Here is a 22,575-nt window from a genome sequence, read left to right on the forward strand (position 1 = left end):
GTCCGAACGATGAGTACATTAACGTTGATCTCAGTAATAATTCAGATATCTTTTAACTCCTCCGCGCATTACTATCTTAATCTGTCGTAATCTTCTTGTCAACTCTATAAATCGCTGAAAAAATTGATCTAGAATCTAGATTTTCGCGATAAATATGGAAAGAATAATACAACTGATGAAAAGCCGGAAGAATTACAAGAATTTTAAAATAGCAATATATCATAATAATGATTTTACCCAGCCATCTTTGGGGTTAAGATGCAATCTGCAAATTTATTTTTCCCTTCATGAATATTTATAAATATATTAGCACAGATCTCACACAGAGTATTTAAAAAGTTGAAGAGTTTCATAAATATTTTATAACAAATATTAATTAAACTTATATCACATTACGCTGTATGTACACTTTTACATTCAGATTTACAGGTTTTCTCGTATTACTTTCATCTGTAATATTACCAGATTCTTCATGTACATAAGTGATTACATATATAGATACATTAAATTTATTAAGTGAGAAGAAAAAGTGCACATGTATAACAGATTTTGATAATGAAAATCAGAAATCCTTAAAGTTCTTTGCTCTATTGAATGGATAAAGCTGACATAACTTTTCTCTGTAAATATTTACTTAACTCGGAACACCTACTAGAAAGGGACATGTGCCGGCGGAAATGTCTGGAAGCCCTTTGGAGAGAGTTGAGTTTCTGGTGTCTGCTCAAGAAGCTCTTCCCCTTCCTGCCTCTTCAAGAGATTATACTATCTTATTACAGTTATTTCCAACGATGGAACCAGAAACTCAAACCCTTTTTTTATAGGAGATGTCCTACTTAAGGTTACCCTTCAAAGATCTGTTTTATGCTCTATCAATAAGAATATTTTTCATTGGAAATGAATCAATGTTAAAAACAATTTTCAAAATTTTTCATTTCTTAATTTTTTAAATAGATTTGTAATAAAAATTAATTTGGGTATAAATTATAAAAAATGTAAAATAAAAAACAATATTTCAAATAACAAATTATTTTTTAATATTTTATTATTTGTATTTAAAAAATGATTTAGGAAAATGAATTTTATGCGGAAACAATTTATTATTTAAACGAATTAGTTATAGTAAGATAAATTATAATATTATAATTAAGAATTGTATATTTTAGTTCAAATGTGAAGTATAAAATATTCTTGGAGAAGTGGAGGTTGATCTGAAAAGTAACCTTTTTATCCTTCACATGTCATTCAATGCATAATCCATTTGTATGAAGTACAATAAAGACTGCCTCAGAACGTGTGCACCATGAAAAATTCTGACAGTAATGGTTGGGAGTGCACGTTATTTGATTTTTTGGTGCTTAAAATACTGAAGGTCAGTGATTTCTCCCAGAATTGCAATACATAAATGCCTCTCCATACTTGACCTTTCAGTAAAATTAAACTTGTAACTTCATATTTTCAAGAATTAGACTAAACTGATTTAAAAAATACACTATAAATTTACATTTATTTTTTCGAACTTTCTAAGTTCAAAAATAAAACGCGTTAAAAGCTTCAATTCCAATTTAGCCATAACACAAATTTTATTTCTCAAAACATTCTGAACTCTGTATTTCTATAATTATCTGTGTAACAAAGCATCATTGCATACATAAAAATAAACATTTTTTATTTTGTAAATTTCACTTTCAATTCCTTTGGTCATTATAACAATTATTTTATACTGATAGATGATCAAATGGTCTAACTAAAACGATTGAAATAACAAATAAAAAATAAAATGTATAAGAATTTATTGTTCAAATAAAATTCTTCCATTTCCGATTACACGAAAAGAATAAACCAAGTGGGGTGTTTTTATCCAGTCCAAATTACAACACTCGTAACTGTCGGTAATGCAGTAGGTGCTGAAGATCATAACAAAGTCTTCAAATATCATGAAAAATGTGTAAAAAAAATTTTAATAATTTATTCAATGAAACAAAACACTTCATGCTCAATCTTATTCATTCAATGAAATTCCAAGGGGTCTTCCCCCACCGCAGGTGGCATACGTGCATTTATCTGGGCCGGTCACAGTGGCGCTAGTTTACTCATTGGTTCGACGATCACGTGGTTTAGTTCCGTCATACCGAGTCAGAACTTGTAACGGACACAAGCGCGCTAAGAACCGTCAGTTCGTACCGAACCGTCTCGCGTGTGGTGTGTAGTTTTAGAATCTCAATCCGGTTTGGTGCGCGATCAAAATTTATTATTTCTCCCATTTGCGGTTCAATTGTTACGTGATCCAGATTTGGACTCGAGTAGACTGCGACAACAGAATTTCTTCAACGTTCTTCAGCGTCTGTGTAAATAACGCGTAGTGTGTTTACGTGATTTGCAACGGCGCGCAATCGGACGACGGGACAAAACAAAACAAAGGAGCGACAACGGATGATCGCTACGTGATTGATCTACGTTGAACTTTGGGTGAGTGAAATGTTGGATTTTGAAGACCCGTTATTCTTTCGACAACCGGTTTATAATGTGGTAACCATGGCCCGGTTGACAAATTTAATTCATCTGTATCGACCGAAACACCAATGGTCTTTTCTTTCTGGCGGTTTCGAACAGCTGGGGGAATATCCAACGAGAATAATCGTTTGCGTAGACAGTGAGAGTACGCGAATAATTATCGCGCGAAATTTTCCAACGTCCGAAACGTCACTTGATACGATGATGAAGCTGAGAGGTTAGTGCCGTCGAGATAGGCATCATATGCTTTAATCGATCCGTGAATTTGCTTTTAAAGTGACATCGATAACAGTCTATCTATTTCGCTTACTTCTTAAACAGGCGAGCATAATTCCCTGTGGTGTGTTTTCCGGGAAATGGTTAACCGTTAATTTACAAGCTTTATCGCGGTAGTGTCGCGCGTTTTGCACGGTGTATCGATTAAAATTCGTGCGAAAGCGTCGCATGTTCGACACTGCAATGGTAAAATGGATACACAGAAAATCGATCAGTTCGATCGCATGTTGCGCTGCGGTGTACTTTTTGTTTGAGGACATGGTAAACAAATGACAGGCGCGGAAGGAAGTTTGATATAATCATATGTATTATTGCTGTTGAAATATTTTTGCTCATTGATATCACCGCGTGTATAAATCATACGAGATAATATTATCACAAAAACAAAGTTGTTTCTCTGCATGGAGTCAGAGTGAGCACCAGATTTTACAGGACTTGTGCAATCACGCTGTGGGAGAAAGTAGAATCATTATGTTGTAGCAACGTCATAGCATACTTATCGGTACGTTAATATTATCTTTTCAGGATCTGTATATTATTCTTTCAGTTTATTTGAAAGTATAGCTAAATTAGTAAAACAATTTTAATAATGATTGGATACGACGCGTCTCAATTAGCCTGTTTTTAAAATAACTTTGTATTATAAGAAATCGAAATATATTTTTATATATTTTTTGCAATATAAAGAAATCTAGTCATTGGAATAATCAGATAAAAGTAAAACATATTTCTTTACAAATTTAGAAGAGGTTATTTAGGACAGAACTTTTTAATATGCGTCCCAAACTTTACACGGTTTGTTTATTTTGTTATATTCGTTATTTAAGTCATACGTGTGATTTATCACAATACATATACCAGTGCAATGTCTGTTAAGAAAAAAATATTACACTTTTGCGAATTTCAATTAAACATTTCGAAACATACTGGCTGAACATCTTTGTATCTCGTTTAAATGCCCCCGTATCACAGCGTGTTAGATAACAACTCCGCAGCTTCTCTGTTATTTTTCCTTCGAAACATTATAATTTTTTTAATTCCGATGTACGATCTTCCAGCAATGATATTTCTCGACAGAAACAAGAAATGATTGCAAACGTGTTGTATCGAGAGTATCATAAAAATGTGAAGAAAATTTTTCGGCATTAATGTACACTATATCAAAAATATTGAAAATTAAGAAATTTAAATAACATTGAAATCGTAAATAATAAATATTGAGAACAAGTTATACTTTAGATATTACTTGTTCACTAGTATTTATTATCGTTGTTTGTTAGTAACTTGTTACCATTAATAGTTAGATTTGTACGGAGTGTTATTTGCGCAATTATGCAATCGTCATGAACCGGGATTTACCCATTCATCTGTATGTAGTATAGTACGAGACTATACAAATCTTTGCAATTAAAAGATTATTGAACATAATATGTGAGTTTCTATGGAACTTTGTTAGATTATTATAATTCTCAAAAGGCAACCTTCGTAGATTTGATAATTATTACATAAATATTTAAATTAAAAATATATATAAGAAACAGAATTTAGGAATTAAAAAGAAAAATAGTGATACTTACAGTACCACTCATTATTATTTGAGCTCTCGTTGCAAAAAGGTTTAGTACTAAGTTTCATTTTTCATTAATGAATATTTCACTGAAATATTTATGAAATTATCTTCTCATTGTGACTAAAGCCGATTACATTTGATCAGTTCCAAATATAGATCCTAATAGTTTATAGAACTTACCAATCTAAGTCTAAGTGCTTTAAAAAATTATTAAAATTGATTAAACGAAAATTTTGATAATTGTATATTAAACGATAATAACCGTGATAAATTCACGAATCGTTATCTCGAATCGTTAAATTTGAATCCGCATAAAGCATTCGTAATCCCCTTCGGATTCATCGTTATAAATCAATATCAACGGATTATGCATTAGCTACAGGTATTATTTATGTTTACGATTTCGAAAGTGAACAAAACACATTCTTATTCTTGCAAGTAAGACTATAACGTCTGCAATCTAGTAATTAGTTTCATTAAATATTAAAAACTATATAATTAATACAGAAATGTACAAATTATTAGACTAAAGCTATAAAACAAAGGAAATTACGCGTTTTTTTAAAACAATGTTCTATTCACACTTTTTTAACATAGATTCAGTATACATTATTTTTGCAAGGATTCGATCAACAGTCGATTTAATCGATTTTAACGTCTTCGTCAAGATACCTATCGTGGATGGATCTTTTATAAATTAGATTTTTCTCTTTAGTGGTCAACGTTTTAACGGTTTCTTTTTAATGACTTGCAGATATTGTATCAGATTTCTATCAGAATTATTTCCGGGTTCGTAGTATTTAAGAATTTCGATACTGATCGATACACTGCGAATGTTCATGCAAATATAGGTATTCACGGGCAAATGTGGAGAAACTGGTACCGAACAGAAATTGGATCACTCTATTAAAGATTCTTTTCGGTTCCAAATGCAACAAGAAGTTTATTAAACTTTTTACTATGTACAAAGTTTTAGGCAGTCAGACATGCGATTATAAATGCATAAACATCAACAGTCTACTGATCACGCTTGCTAGACGAAGAAAAGTACACTTTCCCGCGATTGATACTAATCCACGACATCACAAAACTTTCGAATTACTAATTCCAAAATGAACACTTCCAGAAAATCAACAAACACGTACAGAACATCGTTTCAAGTTTAATTATCTGCGCAGCTCCGTATCTATTAGCATGCATTGGCTTTTTCAGAAATCAATTCCACGATGTGCATAATACATTTATTCTGTTTCAATAAATTTAAAAGCTACTAAATTAGTCATCAATAAAGATAAAATTATACACGTATAAAATTACTAACCATTTCGTATTCTGCACAAAGGTTCCTAAAATACCAGAGAGTAGCTAAGCAATACTATTTAAATATTTAGTTTCCACGAATGAACAAATGTCCTTTCGTCTCCACAAAATGTATGCACTTTTTGTGGACCGCAAGAGCGTCCGTTCTCTCGAATTAAATTTTTCTTTTTATCACGCGTGGATGTAAGCAGCTAGCAACTGGTTTCACGGCATTTCAGTGCAACAGCAAAAGAGAACGTTGATCGTCCTTAGTCTCTCTGTAAATCGACATTGTCTACCTATGGCGCGTCACGTTCGGCGCGCTCTATACCTGTAGCATGTGTAATTAACAGAGCAATTATCCGGTTGGTATTATCACAGAGTTATAAATCCAAGAAATCGTGATGAAATACACTCCTGAGATCGAAGGGAATCAGTCTCTGCCACAGTAATTGATCGGCCGCGTGATTTGATCGAGACGAAAGAAATAGTTTGTGTGTGTTAGGTTACAATGTTTTAACATTACCACGTTTAAGTGCCGATCTGATTTTTATGATCTTTCTGTTTACATCACGCGATGAGGCCAATCGAGCGATGCGATAGGAATTTACGAATGTTAGAAAATTTTGCAAGAAACGTTACGGATGTAGTTCCGAAAAGGTCCAGCTTGTGATTTTCATGAAACTTGGTGAAATCGTCCCAAATACTTCTAAATTAATATATACGGTTTTTTAGACTAGACAAAGGGAACATCCTCAGAGCGTAAATTTGTTTTCCGTTGAAACGGGCAAAAATTTGTAGAGATTTAAAAACTATTGAGTACGTTCAAAACTATTAAGTATTTCCGATCTATAATGTCATCGGATGTAAATAAACGTGGTCATTTCAGGTACCCCACCCCATATGTATACTTATATCTTTCATTATCAATATCTAAAAAGTTTGTCAAGTTGCCATGTCTCATATTCTATTTATAGCAACAGAGGCGTGTATGTATGCTATCTTTTTTGAAAAGAAGATTATTTATTACAATATAAAATTGCGTTTCCGTTAAAAAAACCATCTGTGTATCTTTATCATGTAGAAGTTCGCAAAGAAAGTACACTTAAACCTGTATTTTTGATATAAAATTGATACCTTCATTTCTTACTTCTTATATTACATATACCAAGTAGGTATATTTAAGTGAACTAAAATAGTTTACAGTATATTAAATTTTATTCAAAATGTTGAATTTTGTAATTTGTATTTGTATGTAAAATACAAGTGTAGTAGATAGACTCAACATTTCGAACTGTTTACGACATTAAAATTTTGCACGGTATTACACTAGTGAGTAACTAGCTTTTATATAAGTTTCATTTGTTTTATCATTGAGAAAGCTGATAATAGGTATTAAATGATTATCAGAAATTACATACTCAATAGCTTATTCTATTTTTATATTGGCCTGCGAATATCTTGTCTATCATCTAATCAAATTAGTTAACATTGTTTTATCGAAAAATGAGTTAAGAATATCTTAATTCCTTTCTTTTTAAATACAGCAAAATGCCAATTATCTGAACTGTGTAATACGGTAACAAATCCAGTCGGATATAAACTGTCCAGGAGAACCGAAGTTTAATATATTCCATAAAACAATTAGGAATAATGTAATTTCGATAGATGGATGTTTATTACAGGGAAGATCGCTAAATAAAATAAATACCTATTTGAATGCCACAAAATGATATTTTAAACAGTAATTCACAAGGAAAAGAACAAAATTAGGCATTTCTATTTTCCCTTACGTATCTTATTAAGCTAAAAATACATATAACAGAAAACGCGTTGCGTCTGATGAAAATTTTGCCCTTTATTGTATTTCACAAAGCCATAAGACTATGTGCATAAAATCCGCGGTCTACTAACGACCATTTCTTCCGCTTTGTCATTATTTTCTCCAACAAGGACAGCTAAAACAATATCATCTTGGTATACAATTTTATGCCTTGGATCATCTTTACGTATTTCAAAGCCAGTATATTGTATATTAATACGTTGCATAATTGCCAGAAAAAGTGAAAGGGATTGAAGAATCACGGAGAAATGTAAACAATTGAACATAAAGACGGGAAATTGTAAAAACATATATTAATTGTCGTGAATTAATATATTTAAACATATTAATATGTGTTGTTATAGATATAGATTATGGAAAACATTGTAAATATAATCTGTGTTCTAGAGCGTACGACTGAATTATTGTATAGACATCATTATTTGGCGAACTGACATAATGGCAATGATACACGAACTAAATAGGAAGAAAAATCTAATAGCAAATATTTACGTTCGCTTGTTGAACATAATGACGACATTAAGATAATACACTAGTGACTAGTGCATTTAAAAAATGTTTATCGGACACTTGGAACTTTGTGAATCGGGTCATTAAAGTAATGTAAGCACTTAGACCCCGACATTACGTACGAATCTGTCGGAGCTTTATCTTGTGATTTTAATGTGAGGGTCTAATCCAGCGTTACTGAATACACTACGAATACTAATGGTCTTTTTAACAATATTATTATATTTTAGCCATCGATGACTCCCCCTGGGTCGTTTATGGCACAAGCGAAATTTTGTGTTCAAATATCTTCGAAACGAAGGGACTGTTATTAAAAAAACAGCTTATTCGACTTAAAAAACTATTTGATCAGGTAGTAGAAACTCTGGCAAGAAATCCGGAATTTATTCAGATTTTTTGGAAGCCTATAAGATAAGAACATAAAAGACCCCGGGGACCCAGGGAAGTAGTAAAAATAACGGGATAACAAAGGGTTAACAATATTATATAATTCGAATGTAATTTCTCAAGCAATAGTACCGTCATTATAATTTGATTTGTGTTTAAGAAAGGACCCTTTCGTTCATCTTAACTATTAACTGCAGACTACTTGGCTTCAGGATGAATATGGAAATAGTGTGCCACTTAATGTCAATTGAAAGTACTCAAATGCTAAAACTTTCAAAATCCTCCACTAGGTTGTGATAGTGAAATCAAAATTTGTCTCTAATATGGGTGGTCTCTAATTAAGGGTTAAATCATCAAAGATATTTTCAATATTCTTAGCGACACAAAAAAAAACGCGGAAAAAGATGGATCATTGAAGAGAAATAAGTACATAGATAAGCAGAAAACTTTTCCTCGATCTCGTCGATGTCTTTTTAAATGATCAACGTATTTTCGTCCATATGACGCCGTAACCATTGAAAATAATATATATACTTTCATGTAACCTTGAATAATAAAGATCATGAATGTTTTACATGAGGTTTATATTAAGAAGTATGTAAATGATCATTAAGATACCTGTTTTTTCCTATTTATGATCATTTTAAAATATATTCCGATTTTGAAATAGAGGTAACCCACAAATTGCGCGATTAATATTGTCTGAAAAATAGAGTAAAACTGCATTTTATACGGTTTCCTTTCATTTTTACACGTAAGATCTAATTCGACATAGATTACTAAGCTTGCAATAGTAAATGATTAATGCAATGGACTCTGTAAATCTGTACTTAACTCTCTCAGTGTCGTGTATAATTGTTTACGTCTACTACATGTAACTTTGTTACTGAAAAAAGTAAATTTTCAATGTATATAATACACTGATGTACTGTTTATTTTTTTTTTTTTTTAAATGTACAACGACTTTGCTTTAAATAGTACCAATTGATCCTGCAAAATGAGGATTGGGTATACTTATTTAATATTCAAAATAATTCACGAATATTGTTTCCCTACTATTAAAAATAATGCAAAATTTTTTGAAGTTCCCGTTCGATTCTAGTAACTAGATGACGGACTTTATGCATTTGCCACGTGTACGAGTGCATAAAATGCAATAAAATGGAAAGGTGTACTTTGAACGTATTTTTTATTTTATTAGTTTGCGAAGGTTATATTATTTTAGGTTTTGTTATAAGTAAACTGCAAATCCCCAAAATATATTAAAATAAAAGTTTTAATAAAATTTTTTATTTAAAAAATAAGACTATCGATAGACTTCCAATCGGAAAGGTGTTAATTTAATCATTTCTTGGATCATTTGAAATCTGAACAATTTACATTGTGTTCATTTCACGTTCGACCTCCGCGAAAGCTCGTTCACATGCGTTCCTCGATGTATTACGCATCCTGAAAAAGAGTCGTGGAAAGAGGCGTGTCTCTCGGTTTTCAGCGAACGTGCGTACGGGTCGTTAGCCCGGATCTACGTCGCGCAGTGCAGAATTACGAAGGGATTTCGATACGTGACGAGCATTGTCTTTCGACATTCCATCGATTGGTAACAATCACGGAACACGTTTTTCTCATTCTTCTTGTATTCAGTCGCGAATCAAGACCGATAAATTCTCGAGTATCGCCGCGTTCAATCGTTGAGGCGAGAATAGTACGATCATTACCCGAGAGTAGCGTGAAGGTTTTATCTGCTACTATATTGTGTCAATGCAAAAATTTTGATGAGTTTTCTAAAAGACTAATAATAATTTTAATTGTAATTTAATAAAATGTATAATGATTCTTTTGTAGTATACCTACTTTCAATAGAAAGTTTTATTCTAATAAACAAATTTTTTGAAAACTATGATTTACTGAATTTATATAATTAAATTATATTAATAAATTTTGCGGTTTGACACCGAATGGGATTGACACAACAGCTTGACAAACAAATCATAAATGTTTTTCACGGTGTTTGTAACGTTTATTCCCTTTATGTTCAAATTTTTTTTCTCGATAGCTCAATTTCAATTTTATTTTAAACAATAAAACCCACGAAATCGTGTTAATATTAATAGATACCTCAAAAATCCCATATTTTTCAAGGTATTTTTGGATGGTACCCGGAAAACTAACAAGGTAGTAGTACAAGGGTTAATCATGGCTACAGCGATGGCTATGATCACAAACGTATTCCGTTTTCTGATCGACGTTTCCATCTTTGGTACGGTCTTTTCTGTCCGAGAAACAGAATGTCGCCTCATAAAATTAACTTAAACGCGCATATTTACATGAGATTATTCGAACGATCGGCAGTGGTAGGTTCACCGATGATCTGATAAACGATTTCAGTGTATTACACGAGTGCCATTGGCGTTCTTATCGCGGAAACAAGGAAGTCGGTACGATTTATCTGATTCGATGTGCCTCGCGATTTCCGATTCGCAGTTTCGCTATTTAAGTCGCCATGAAAACGGATGAATTTTCTTTTCTCCAGAGTACGCACGAGGGGTCTGCAGAATGATCGGTCATTGGTGGATCGTTTTCCCGTTGATCATCGTCGCGTGCAAGACATTCGAGATTCAGTGCCCGGAACGATCGTGTAGCTGCCATCCGAGTCACAATCGCGACACCGAGATACACTGTCGGACGGGGAACGATTCGGCCTTCATCGTGAATGTCCAACCGTACAAATATATCCAGGTGAGCACGAGTGACTCACCGATACTCCGCGAGGAGAGTCTTCGGTGTCTGTTACTGATCGATCGAAAGATTGAACAACGAAGACGATCCGCTAGGCCGTGGAGGTTCACAAAAAATTTCACTTTACCACGATTACTTCGCGAAAATCAGAGAAGAATTCATTTTGCTAATTGACCCTTTAGCAGTTCCGTGCGTCTGGCCATACGTTCACACTGTGAAGTCCAGACAATGTGTTCATTCTGTGCTTTGAAATGTAATTGGAGGATCGATTTCTGTTAACTGATATGTGAAAAAACCAACGATAGAATATTTTATAAGCGATTCTTTACAACAATTGCTATTAATTTACGAACATAGAGAACGTGCACACGCTGTTAAAGGGTCGAGTTAAAGATGAAATGGAAATTCGTTAGTTCTCGTTAAAGTTTTTTTTCCTCTTGAAGACACATTAGAGCATTATATGGACAGGAAGAAGAATACACGTGTTTCATTCACATGATATGAATTAATGGAAAAATAGGTTCTCGGAATACTTTTTACTAGAAGAGTTACTTTTATGAGGGTTTAATAGATACATTTTTTTTAATATCATCATTATTTTGCAAAATGTGATTTTCTTTGAACCACTGCAATTGACTGCACATTTGTGGTCTCTGGTGCGGCTCACTAGTGGTATCTGAGCAATATTTTTTTTATCTGTTATAGATTCTCGCTTATTTTTGTATACTTTTTCACTATTTAGTAAAGCCTCAAATAAATAATCTGTTAATTCATTTTTTTTGTTTTAACGTATGCTTTCGTAAATAGTTTCTCTATTACAATAATTAGAATAGAATTAAATAATTAGTTTTTGAGTTTCTAATAATGCTTATTTAACTACTTTGTTTTATACGTAAATTAAAATAAAAAATGGTAGTAGTGTACTTGTTTAATCGTATGTTTTCTGGATATAAAGATTAAAAATTTTCATTTAATGTTAAAGTTGATAATAGCAAAATTGATTGAGTAAAGATAATAAAATAATAATTTGTTATACAGTCTGAGATCTTCAGAATATAGTGTTTAAATGAAATTCTGATCAGATTCTTCACTCTACAGTTTTATTCAGTATTATTATCCAGAACTTTCTCTTTCCTTTACGTAATATGCTAACAATCCGTATGGGAAAGGTTGATGTACGCGTTCTCAAGAAGAAAACTGAACTCATGTCTTCGATACAATACAAAATTATAAAGTCACGATAAAGCGCACTTTTGACTACGATGTTAACAAATTTCACATGATCGTAAATTTATCCATATTTCAATTACTATTGAATATTATTCCATCGATATAATGTCATTAGGCCACGATATAATTTCCTATTTAAATTTGTAATGATTCAATTTTACGAAGTAAATATTTTTAAAGAATATTTAAGTAGATTTAACAAACTGCATATGTTTTTTTAGTCTGTTCATAAGTTTATGGTGTTATAATTAAGTGATGAAAATTCAGATTCATTTATTTTACATTCAAAGCATTTATTTTAGATCATTTTAATTCTAAAAGACTTTGCACTAGTCGAGACTCTGAACCTGTTAACTCAATGTACCTGCTCGTGGACTAAAGAGAAACTATAAAGCAACTAAATAATACATCTAAATATATAATACTAAAATTACAGCTGAGTGAAGTATAATGTATATGTTTAAATTATGATTTATTTAGATACAATGTCGCAACTCTCCGCAATGGTCGGATTTTCAAGTGACCGACTTGTTCCCTGTCCACGACATGGAATCCATTTTCTTTCGAATGTGCGAATTGCCTACAGCCATGAGCTTAGGCCAAATTGTACAGACACTTGGCGCGAAGAATGTTCAAAGGCTAATATTTCAATACTTCGGTGATTTGGACACGAACCTGACCAGAAAACACCTCGAAGGATTTCCAAAGCTGCAACGATTGATTCTGTCGTCCAACAACATAAAAAATCTCACCGACGATATATTCGCGGACATACCGGAGCTCACGTGGCTCGATTTGCGGGAGAACGATGTACATCTACCCCCGGGAATCTTTAACAATACGGTGAAACTGGAAGTTCTCGAATTAGGCCGGAATATGATGAGGAACATCGAGCCGGAAGTATTCGACGGATTGACAAAATTACAGCTACTCAACTTATGGCAGAACAAATTCACGGAGATTAAGTCAGGCACATTTGACAAGCTCGTTTCGCTGCGATCCTTGGATCTCAACTCAAACGACCTCATCACTTTGTCTAAGGATGTCTTCGTGAAGCTAGAGAACCTAGAAGTTCTGAACCTATTCGGGAACAATTTCACGTCTTTGCCAGAGGGCCTATTTCAGCATAACAGAAAATTAAGAACTGTGGTTATGTACGCGAACAAAAAGAATATGACGACCTTTCCCGAGAGATTATTCGCAAACCTGACGGAGCTGAAAACAGTACAGCTGCGAAGCAACGGTCTAATTACTCTTCCGGAAAACCTGTTTTGGGGCTCTACCGCCTTGAACAATATTAGTTTGGAGAGGAATTATCTTACGTCCCTTCCTCAGGATATATTCAAAGGATTGGATAATTTGTACATGTTAGAACTCGGATGCAACGAACTTACATCGTTGCCTGATATGATATTTTCGGACGCCAGGAAATTAGTTAAGCTAGATTTATCGAAAAATCACATTACTTCAATATCCAGGTACGTGTATTATTGTAGCAATGTTAGTACTCGCTAAAAAGTTAGCTGTACACCATAATGAAGGAATCTAGTAGGATTTTGTAGATTTGTGTTTTTAACAAACTATCGAAATTGTTACAGACATTTATTTGAAAGTTTGGAATCACTGGAGATATTAAACATGAAAGAGAATCAGTTGCGAATAATAGAAGATACAAGTTTTAATTCTTTAAGATATCTGAAAGTTGCAATATTTTCTGAGAATCAGCTTTCATTTAATAATTCATTATCTATGTACCAAGACGAATATGGAAAGAAATCACCTTTTCATAGTTGCAACTTTCTAGAAGAACTGTATCTCGATAAGAATAATATTTCGGAAATATTTAGTGATTGGATTATAAGCAACTTGAATCTAAGAATATTGGATCTCAAGTACAACCAAATACCTAACATCTCGGTTAGTACATGAAACAAATGTATAAAGCAAAGTTTAAAGTATAATGTGTATACGTAAATTTAATGATATTTTTATGAATCATTTCAGACTGAAGATCTGCAATTTATATCCAATAATATTGAAGTGGACCTAAGACATAATAATATATCACATATTTACCTAAATAATGCTGAAAATGTAGCAAGTTTACAAACTCTCCCACGTGATGTAATAATACTAGTGGAAAATAATCCAATAGCTTGTGACTGTGATTTGTATGACTTTCTTCGTTACTTGGAAGGCAAAATGCATCCCTATGTGCAAAACTATTTTCACATAAAACCAGGTAGCTTATCATGCCAAAGTCCAGAATGGATAACAAATATACTTGTATCAGACTTAAAGTCTAAATCCTTAAAGTGTGAAATACTGCATCATTGTCCAACAAGTTGTACATGTTGGGTGAAACCACATGACAGAAGTTTCTTAATCGATTGTTCCTATAAGAATTTAATAAGTGTGCCACACAATATTCAGATTCCACCACATTATAAACTTGAATTAAATTTAACGGGTAATAAGTTGACTAAACTGATGCCTTTGGCAGACATTGGCCTGAACAATGTTTCAATATCAAAACTGTATTTGTCAGACACTAATATCTCAAGTGTATCTTTAGATGCATTACCATTGGCTATTGAGGTGAGTAACACAAGTTTTATTTGTATATTACTATATAATAAATACTTTCTAAAGACAAATACTCTTTTAATTAAATAATCTACAAATAGAATTAATTATTTATATACTATCTCTTCTAACAAAATAATTTATAGATATCATGAAGTTAATACTTGAAATCTTAATTTTGAGGTTAGTATGATATATGTTCTATTGAATGTTTCAGGTTTTAGAGTTACATAACAATAACATTAGCAAAATGGATTCTGATGTTTTATATTTCATGAGAAACTCTACCAAATTGAAGAGTCTGACGTTACACGGGAATCCATGGGTATGCGATTGCGATGCCAGAGACTTTCTAAATTTTATCCAGACGAAAGTTGGAAAAATTTCGGAATCCTTGCACATTACATGTAAGGATATAAACACTCCAATGTTGAAAATGACAGCAACAGACTTTTGTCCTGCAGACACCATAATGATCGTAGGAATTAGTCTAGCTATAGCGTTCACTGGACTGATAATCGGTATGTTAGCGGCATTGTACTACCGATACCAACGAGAGATTAAAGTTTGGTTATACGCGCATCAGTTGTGCTTGTGGTTTGTTACCGAAGATGAATTAGATAAAGATAAGTTGTACGACGCGTTTATAAGTTACTCGCATAAAGATGAAGATTTCGTTGTAAACGAGTTAGTGTCTGTGTTAGAAAGTGGTGCTAGACCGTTTAAACTGTGCCTACACTTTCGGGACTGGTTAGCAGGAGAATGGATACCAACTCAAATTGCTCGTTCTGTTGAAGATTCAAAAAGAACAATAGTCGTGTTGTCACCGAATTTCTTAGAAAGTGTTTGGGGACGAATGGAATTCAGAGCTGCCCACAGTCAAGCCCTCAGTGAAGGCCGAGCAAGAGTAATTTTAATCTTGTACGGTGAAATCGGTCCTACCGATGATTTGGATCCAGAACTTAAAGCTTATTTAAGCATGAACACGTATGTGAAATGGGGCGATCCTTGGTTCTGGGATAAATTGCGATACGCGCTACCGCATCCACCAGAATTAACGAAAAACACAATTAGAAAAAAGATTTTTGAAAGACATCAACCAAGTATACAAATTAATGGTGATAAAAAAGAACTCATTTATCCAATTGGTGTGCCAGAAACGCCACCTGCTGCAAGTACCCCTCCAGCAGATACCATTAAAGTATTTATATGTGATGAGGGAAACGGAGTTAAAAAAGACAGTTCTGCGAATTTAAATGTATCCAATAGTAATACCAAAGTTACCTTCTCGCCTGAACAATTGATAAAGAATAATTTAATTAACAAAGTACAATGTACCACTGTATAATAAGACAAGCATACAAGAACTGATACAAATATTTGAGATTCAACTTATTTTACAATAATTACTCTTAGATTTCATTATTTGCAAATAGTGAAATTTTATTAAAAATTGGAAATTTATAAATTTTTAAACTGAACATGAGACATTTTAGGTAATATAGACTAATGTAATTATGCAATCCCTTAGATCTGTTCAAGAATTCAATGGTTTCATACTAATTTCTGTTTCATGCTCTTATTTAAATAATTTTCAATCTCAAAATATTTACTAGAGTGTATATGCATTTTATTGAATGAGTGTCTATTAACCTGTTGGTATGTAGTGCAATGCCAAATATTTCTTGTTATATTTATTTTATAATAACGACTCATTTTAATTATGCGTTTTTTAAATTTATCTAATTAGTTCTTAAGTGATATAAATTAATGATGAGGTCAACTAATATACCATAATTGAAGATACGTAGTTTTAAAAAAAACTAGATAATGATAAATAAGTATTTTTTATAATTTTATATGCACTTAAATTTAGAACATATTGCCATTATTCTTTGATTTCATAATCATCATACAAACACGAGAAGTATTGTCTAAACAATTATAGATTTGGGTTCATTGAATAGATATTAGTTTCATTTAGCATAGTTACTTTATGTATGTATACACATTTCTATATTTTACTCAATCACTAATGTTTATTCCCTTTGTATATATTTTTTATAATCTAATTCTAAATGTATTTTATGAAAATGTTAGTTATTACTTGTATGAAATAATTACATTTTGCTCTGTTGATTTTTATTACACAAAAAGCGGATAAAGTTTAAATGAGTATACACACATATAAAAGCATTAATAAAGTATCATTATAAATTAAATCAATTCATATTAGTATCACGCAAAAATTGACACTATTCATAAACGTGTTTTGTTACTACATTGCTTGTAAATTAATTGCTCAATTTTATGAGCACCTTTTTTATATAGTTCTTATCCCAATAGTAAGTCATGTGTACTTTAACAGTGAATTATAATGATACCAATCAGTAACATCGACTGGAGAACTAAATAAAGAATCTCATTATGAATTGTTAATTTTGTATTAAATACTTCTAGCTATAGTGTGTTTTGTTTTTGATTTTAGTTTGTTATAAGATTAATACTTAAAAAAGTACCTGAGAAATAAAAATTCATGCAAATCTCGAGTCATATTGTGAAAATGTTTATAAGTATGCATGTTTCCTGTATTTGTAAGTGTACAAACCAATAGATTTTAGTTTTATCAATATAACAATTAAGAAAATTATAAGAGAAAATTTTCAATGACATAAACAAGACTACACGTTTCTTATGCACCACTTTCAAGTATAAAGTAAATTTTTTACGTGCTTATGTAAAACGAAATTACAGACTGAAATAACTTATTTCACTGAAAAACTTACCCATAACACGTTTGGTTCACCAATCCCCATGGACTCGTTGCATATAAATCTCACTTCAGATGTATAAGAATCTGATATGAAAGTAAAGATAATATATTAACTTCTGTTATCAACAATATAGAAGTTGTCTAACGAATCTGTTACTCACTATTTACACATTTATCACCATTGGAATATTTAAGTTTTATAACATTTCTGCCATACTCAAAGATAACATTGGCCAATGATCCATAACCATTGCTGCCTTGGCACACAGCCGAACCATTACAGAATTTTCCACCTCCACATATACTTAAACTGTAGTATTTCCCTTGTTTGTTTTTCACCTGTAGTTTCATGTCCGATAACTTTTTTAAAATGCTAAGCACATTTAATATTGTGTTATTCTTTAGAAGAATAAGTTATTAGGTGTACGCAAACATAATGATCATGACATTTAAAGTGCTATTCTAGTTTTATTTTTTCGACAGAAAATACTACTTTTACCAGAAAAATGGTTTAGAAAATGAGCGGAACTTTTTCAAGTAACAGATGTAACAAAAGTTGTTTAATATTCACAAAGATTTTCGATGGAAAAACAGCCATTATTATTGCATACTCCTAGTATTATATAATTTCATTAGTGTGTACTGCTTTACAGTTATTTACATTTACTTTAATTTGCAGCATCTATATTTCCAATAAACACTCTTCGTACATTTAAAGAAAGTCAATAAGATTGTAATAAATATTAGTAAACTTACATGGTATATTTGTTGATTTTTATGCAACAAGGATAGATCACATTCGTGTGAAAGTAATTGATCTTTAACAATGCAAGGGGAAGTCCAGTCTCCCATTACAGCTCCGCATGTTATACTAGTTTTCCATTCGAAAATGTAAGTACAATCTTTGTATTCTTTAAATTCTGGAGATCCCTTAAAAAATCAATGACATAGTTACTTAACTAATATTTTAGTGCACTTTTTAAAATAAAATTTTCACATTATTACCTTATCATTATAATTACACGGAAATGTAATATTTGAAGAAATTAATTTAGTAGGATCTTCAGGACAGGGTGATCCATCTACATAGCGTAACACTGTATTACGATTAGTATCCAATATAGGACTTTCTTTTGGAAACCCTAAACTCTGGCAACATGTAAATCAAATTTTATATTATAATTTTTTTTTAAGAAAGCAAGTATCTTTAAATATATGTTTTGTCAATACAGAATATCAAAGGATATATATTTGTTATGATTTAACTTAATTCAATGTCCTGAAAGTGTATACAACAACGTTTTACTTACAACTTCATTTACATATTCATTTTTTGAATTTAAAGTAGCTTTGCAGATTGCGCTGCCGTGCGCACACGTTAAACTTCGCACAGACACCAGTGGTCTGCATATATTTATATGAAATTCTGTTTCGTTGACTTTCACAATATGGTTACTATTAGATTTAATCAGGGAACTTAAGCTTATTTCATCGTCCATTGTGGCACACTTTATCTGTAAAGTGAACGTTCTTATTATAAATGTGTTCTAATTTTGGAAAAACCACAAAACATTATATGTGGGTCATTTGAAAAGTTTTTGAAGTGGATTGGAAAAACAACTTATATCGTTTTCAAAATTCTTGGATTTCTCAATACATACAATACTTTTTAACATTAATGCACTTGGACCAACGATATTCCAATTTTATAGACCAACGTTCTAAATTTTAAACATTTTTGAGAACTTTGCGTTCGAATTCCCTTCTGATCAGTTGTAAAAAAACGCATTGAGACTTAAAAACCGTTTTGTTTTAGCAGCCGTAACAAAATATGTATATAATATATTGACTTAATACATTACAGTTATTCATATAACAAATGAAAATCTTCGATGAACTTAAAATTTCGGAACTACTGATGTCATCTAAACTTCATTCAGAGAACTTTTGAAATGATCCACGTATAACGAACAGTATTTGTAATGATAGATTACCCTTTTTTCACAAACTAAGTCCATGCTCCAATGTATAATCAACTGACAGGGATTTTGCTCCATTACAAATGGTTCAGTGGGAGCTCCTTCTGCTCCACACACAAACGCAATAACTGTATAGTGGTGTTGTCCATTTTTACAAAGATCTCCATCTGTATAATTTAAATATGGTCCACCTTCTTGCCACATTAAATTTGTGTTAAATTTTCCCATAGACATACTATTGTTGGTAGAACATACTCCTACATATAGAAATATAAATATGAAAATACTGAACTATTGATTACCAATTTGACTATAAATTACATGAGAAATTCATTGAGCAACCTGTTTTTGATGCACATGTCGTATCAGCTGGTGATTTACATACTCCAAACTTATATTGTATGCCATTTTGTGCTGTGGTATTGAAATCTTCCTTCATCAAGGATTGTAAATTATACCTGTAATACCATCTATTACAAGTCTTTTTTCCAACAAGATAGACAGAAATTTATTCACGAAACCTTTAAATTAATCTTACGTAAAATTTGTAAGAGGATTGGTCACTGTACATCTGCCAGCAGTTGCTGCGCTATGATTACGCAAAGATTCTACGCTGCAAGCTGCTACTGTTTTCCATATTATTTGATAATGGCATTCTTCGCTTCCTCTAACATATTCTGGGAGTGTGTCCTGGAATTATAACATGTATATTGATAAAAAATGTAAAAGCTGAATGCAGCACAAATTTATCATTTTGTGCTTACCATAGCTTCAAAATCGCATATAAAAGAAATTGTAGTTCTAATATGTGGCACTGTAACGTTTCTCACTTTACACATATCCCCATTCTGATATTCAAGTTTTAATTTTCCATCTTTCAAAACTGGTGGTTCTGCTACATCACCCAAATTTACATATCTGTAATAATAATATACTATAATAATTGTAAAGAATGTGTACTAGATTCATATTGATTGATGAAATGTACTCATACTGGAGTTTTGAGTCTCCAGATTTTTTCTGTAAGCAGGCTCCTGATTGCATTTGACATAAGGCATTGTATTCAAATATCACAGAGTGACAAACATTTAATATTATTTTTGTTGAATTTCTTGACAGACCCGTACGAATAACATAATTTTCTGAATACTTCGTTAATGGAGATAAATCATAATGTAAACCATTATCTGTTACTGTACAATTTCGTGCAGTTGGTGGACCACAAGCCAGAGCATTACTCCACACCATGGATATATTACATTGATTTATTGTCTGAAATGTTAGAATGACTGAATGAAATAGACCATGAATTGTTTTTATACATTAAGATATGTAATGTCTCTAGACATTTTAATGTTTCTCATATAATTTTGTGTACTTACGTAAGGAAATAATACAGGAAGCGAATTATGTCCAGCTTTGTAATCACATTTCATAAAAATATTTGTAATATATTTAGCTTCTGATGTACAATCATCTCCTGTAAATACAAACAGTAGTTTTCCATTTTCTTGTTCTACTTTTGGAGGAAACTTTCCTAAAATGGCAGAAAAAACCTTAATTTACCAAAGAGAAACTAATGATATCTTCAATGCTTTAAGAAAAATATAAACCTATTCCTATTTCTTGCTTGTTTCGTATCAAACAAATTCCATATCCATCCTTCCCATTGCATTTTTTCTTTAATGGAGTGCATAAATGTATTCTTAAAGTTTCATTTGGATAATCATGATGTAAAATAATATCTTTTGTTGGATCCGAAAGGCTTGTAAAATTGTATTTAAAAAATTTAAAAACAGGTTCATGAATTATGCAGGAGGAATAATCTACTACTGATGTGTCCTATTTAAAGAATAAGTAATAATTATTGTAGGTTTAACATACAAACATAAATCTATATATATAATATATATATTTCAATAAATACATATTTTAATAAAAATTTGTTTTTATGCGTTGTTTATTAAAGTAATCATAAAATTACTGACATCAACAAGTGTTTGTATAAAAACATTTTGCAATATTTAGCAAATACAGATGCATAATGATGAGAAAACATTTAAAAATTATAGAAAACAGATTTAATACGTACAGCAAAAACGGCAACACTTGCAAAACAGTAAAAAGATATTAAAATGTTTAACTTGTACATTTCTCTTCGTTATTCGGCTGTGGATTAATCACATTGTAAAATGTTATTGTAGTAACGTGCATAACAATATTGTTCGTTATTGAATGTCGAAAACGAACAGTTGTTGTTCAATGATAATGAAAAGATTAAAACCGCTTTATCAACATGGGTATGAGTCTTATGGAAATATGTAACATTTACTTCAGGTTGGATATGCTTTGAATGAATGACAGTGAAAAAATAACTGACAGTTCAAAAGTCTATTGGCTGAGAATAAAAAAATAATATATAATTTCCAATGACATTAGTGCTAAATATTATCCAATCAATGACTGTAAACTTTCCAATTTGTTTAATTTATTGGAGCTGGTATTTTAAAAGCTCCGTTTTATTGGTTACAATAGTTAGAATCAGTTATATACATAGAATTGGCGATTGACAGATTGCTGCCTTGGTGAATCAGATTGTTACCAGAATAAAAACCCTAGTATCCCCAATCTGTCATATGTAGCGATGGGTTCGCGATTAATCTGAATATATTTGAACAAGGCCTGGTATCTCTTGGGATGTTCTCTGAGTAAACTCAGCTACCACTAGGGAAAAAAGTGATGAAAGGGAAAGACCTCCTACCACTTGATCTCGGTCTTACTGAAATTATGCCAAATTAATATTCGGTTTAACATTTATTTCAAAATTTGAAATAAATTTATCAAGCAGTAGAAGGCCCTAATTACTTTATAATGT

The 22,575-nt window shown here is 31.8% G+C and overlaps 2 protein-coding genes across 2 annotated transcripts in view; one reads left to right on the forward strand and one right to left on the reverse strand.

Moving 5' to 3' along the window:
* Positions 1-21,955, reverse strand: part of LOC107194322 (cation-independent mannose-6-phosphate receptor) — a 28,539-nt gene extending 6,584 nt beyond the window's left edge. The window contains exons 1-13 of the mRNA XM_015583929.1: positions 21,793-21,955; positions 21,314-21,542; positions 21,083-21,237; positions 20,695-20,972; positions 20,465-20,618; positions 20,239-20,390; positions 20,043-20,158; positions 19,716-19,957; positions 19,032-19,235; positions 18,727-18,870; positions 18,478-18,651; positions 17,883-18,060; positions 17,735-17,805 (exon numbers count right to left, since the gene is read on the reverse strand). Of these exons, the coding sequence (XP_015439415.1) occupies positions 17,735-17,805; positions 17,883-18,060; positions 18,478-18,651; positions 18,727-18,870; positions 19,032-19,235; positions 19,716-19,957; positions 20,043-20,158; positions 20,239-20,390; positions 20,465-20,618; positions 20,695-20,972; positions 21,083-21,237; positions 21,314-21,542; positions 21,793-21,852 (2,157 nt within the window). The 5' untranslated portion in view covers positions 21,853-21,955. The remainder of the gene's footprint in view (positions 1-17,734; positions 17,806-17,882; positions 18,061-18,477; positions 18,652-18,726; positions 18,871-19,031; positions 19,236-19,715; positions 19,958-20,042; positions 20,159-20,238; positions 20,391-20,464; positions 20,619-20,694; positions 20,973-21,082; positions 21,238-21,313; positions 21,543-21,792) is intronic.
* On the forward strand, positions 2,657-16,300 carry LOC107194332 (protein toll). The gene is made up of 6 exons (XM_015583941.1): positions 2,657-2,728; positions 10,927-11,132; positions 12,843-13,840; positions 13,961-14,279; positions 14,367-14,960; positions 15,166-16,300. The coding sequence occupies exons 1-6, from the start codon at positions 2,713-2,715 to the stop codon at positions 16,294-16,296; spliced, it is 3,264 nt and encodes a 1,087-aa protein (XP_015439427.1). The 5' UTR covers positions 2,657-2,712; the 3' UTR covers positions 16,297-16,300.
* Positions 21,956-22,575: the final 620 nt, after the last annotated feature.

The sequence above is a fragment of the Dufourea novaeangliae genome, unplaced genomic scaffold (genome assembly GCF_001272555.1).
Source record: "Dufourea novaeangliae isolate 0120121106 unplaced genomic scaffold, ASM127255v1 scaffold12, whole genome shotgun sequence".
Classification (NCBI taxonomy): domain Eukaryota; kingdom Metazoa; phylum Arthropoda; class Insecta; order Hymenoptera; family Halictidae; genus Dufourea; species Dufourea novaeangliae.

Bases quoted from the DNA above. Each gene is read 5' to 3' on its own strand.
- LOC107194332 (XM_015583941.1), top strand. The intron at 11,133-12,842 runs GTGAGCACGAGT...TGATTTATTTAG, and splicing joins AACCGTACAAATATATCCAG to ATACAATGTCGCAACTCTCC. The intron at 14,280-14,366 runs GTTAGTACATGA...GAATCATTTCAG, and splicing joins ACCAAATACCTAACATCTCG to ACTGAAGATCTGCAATTTAT.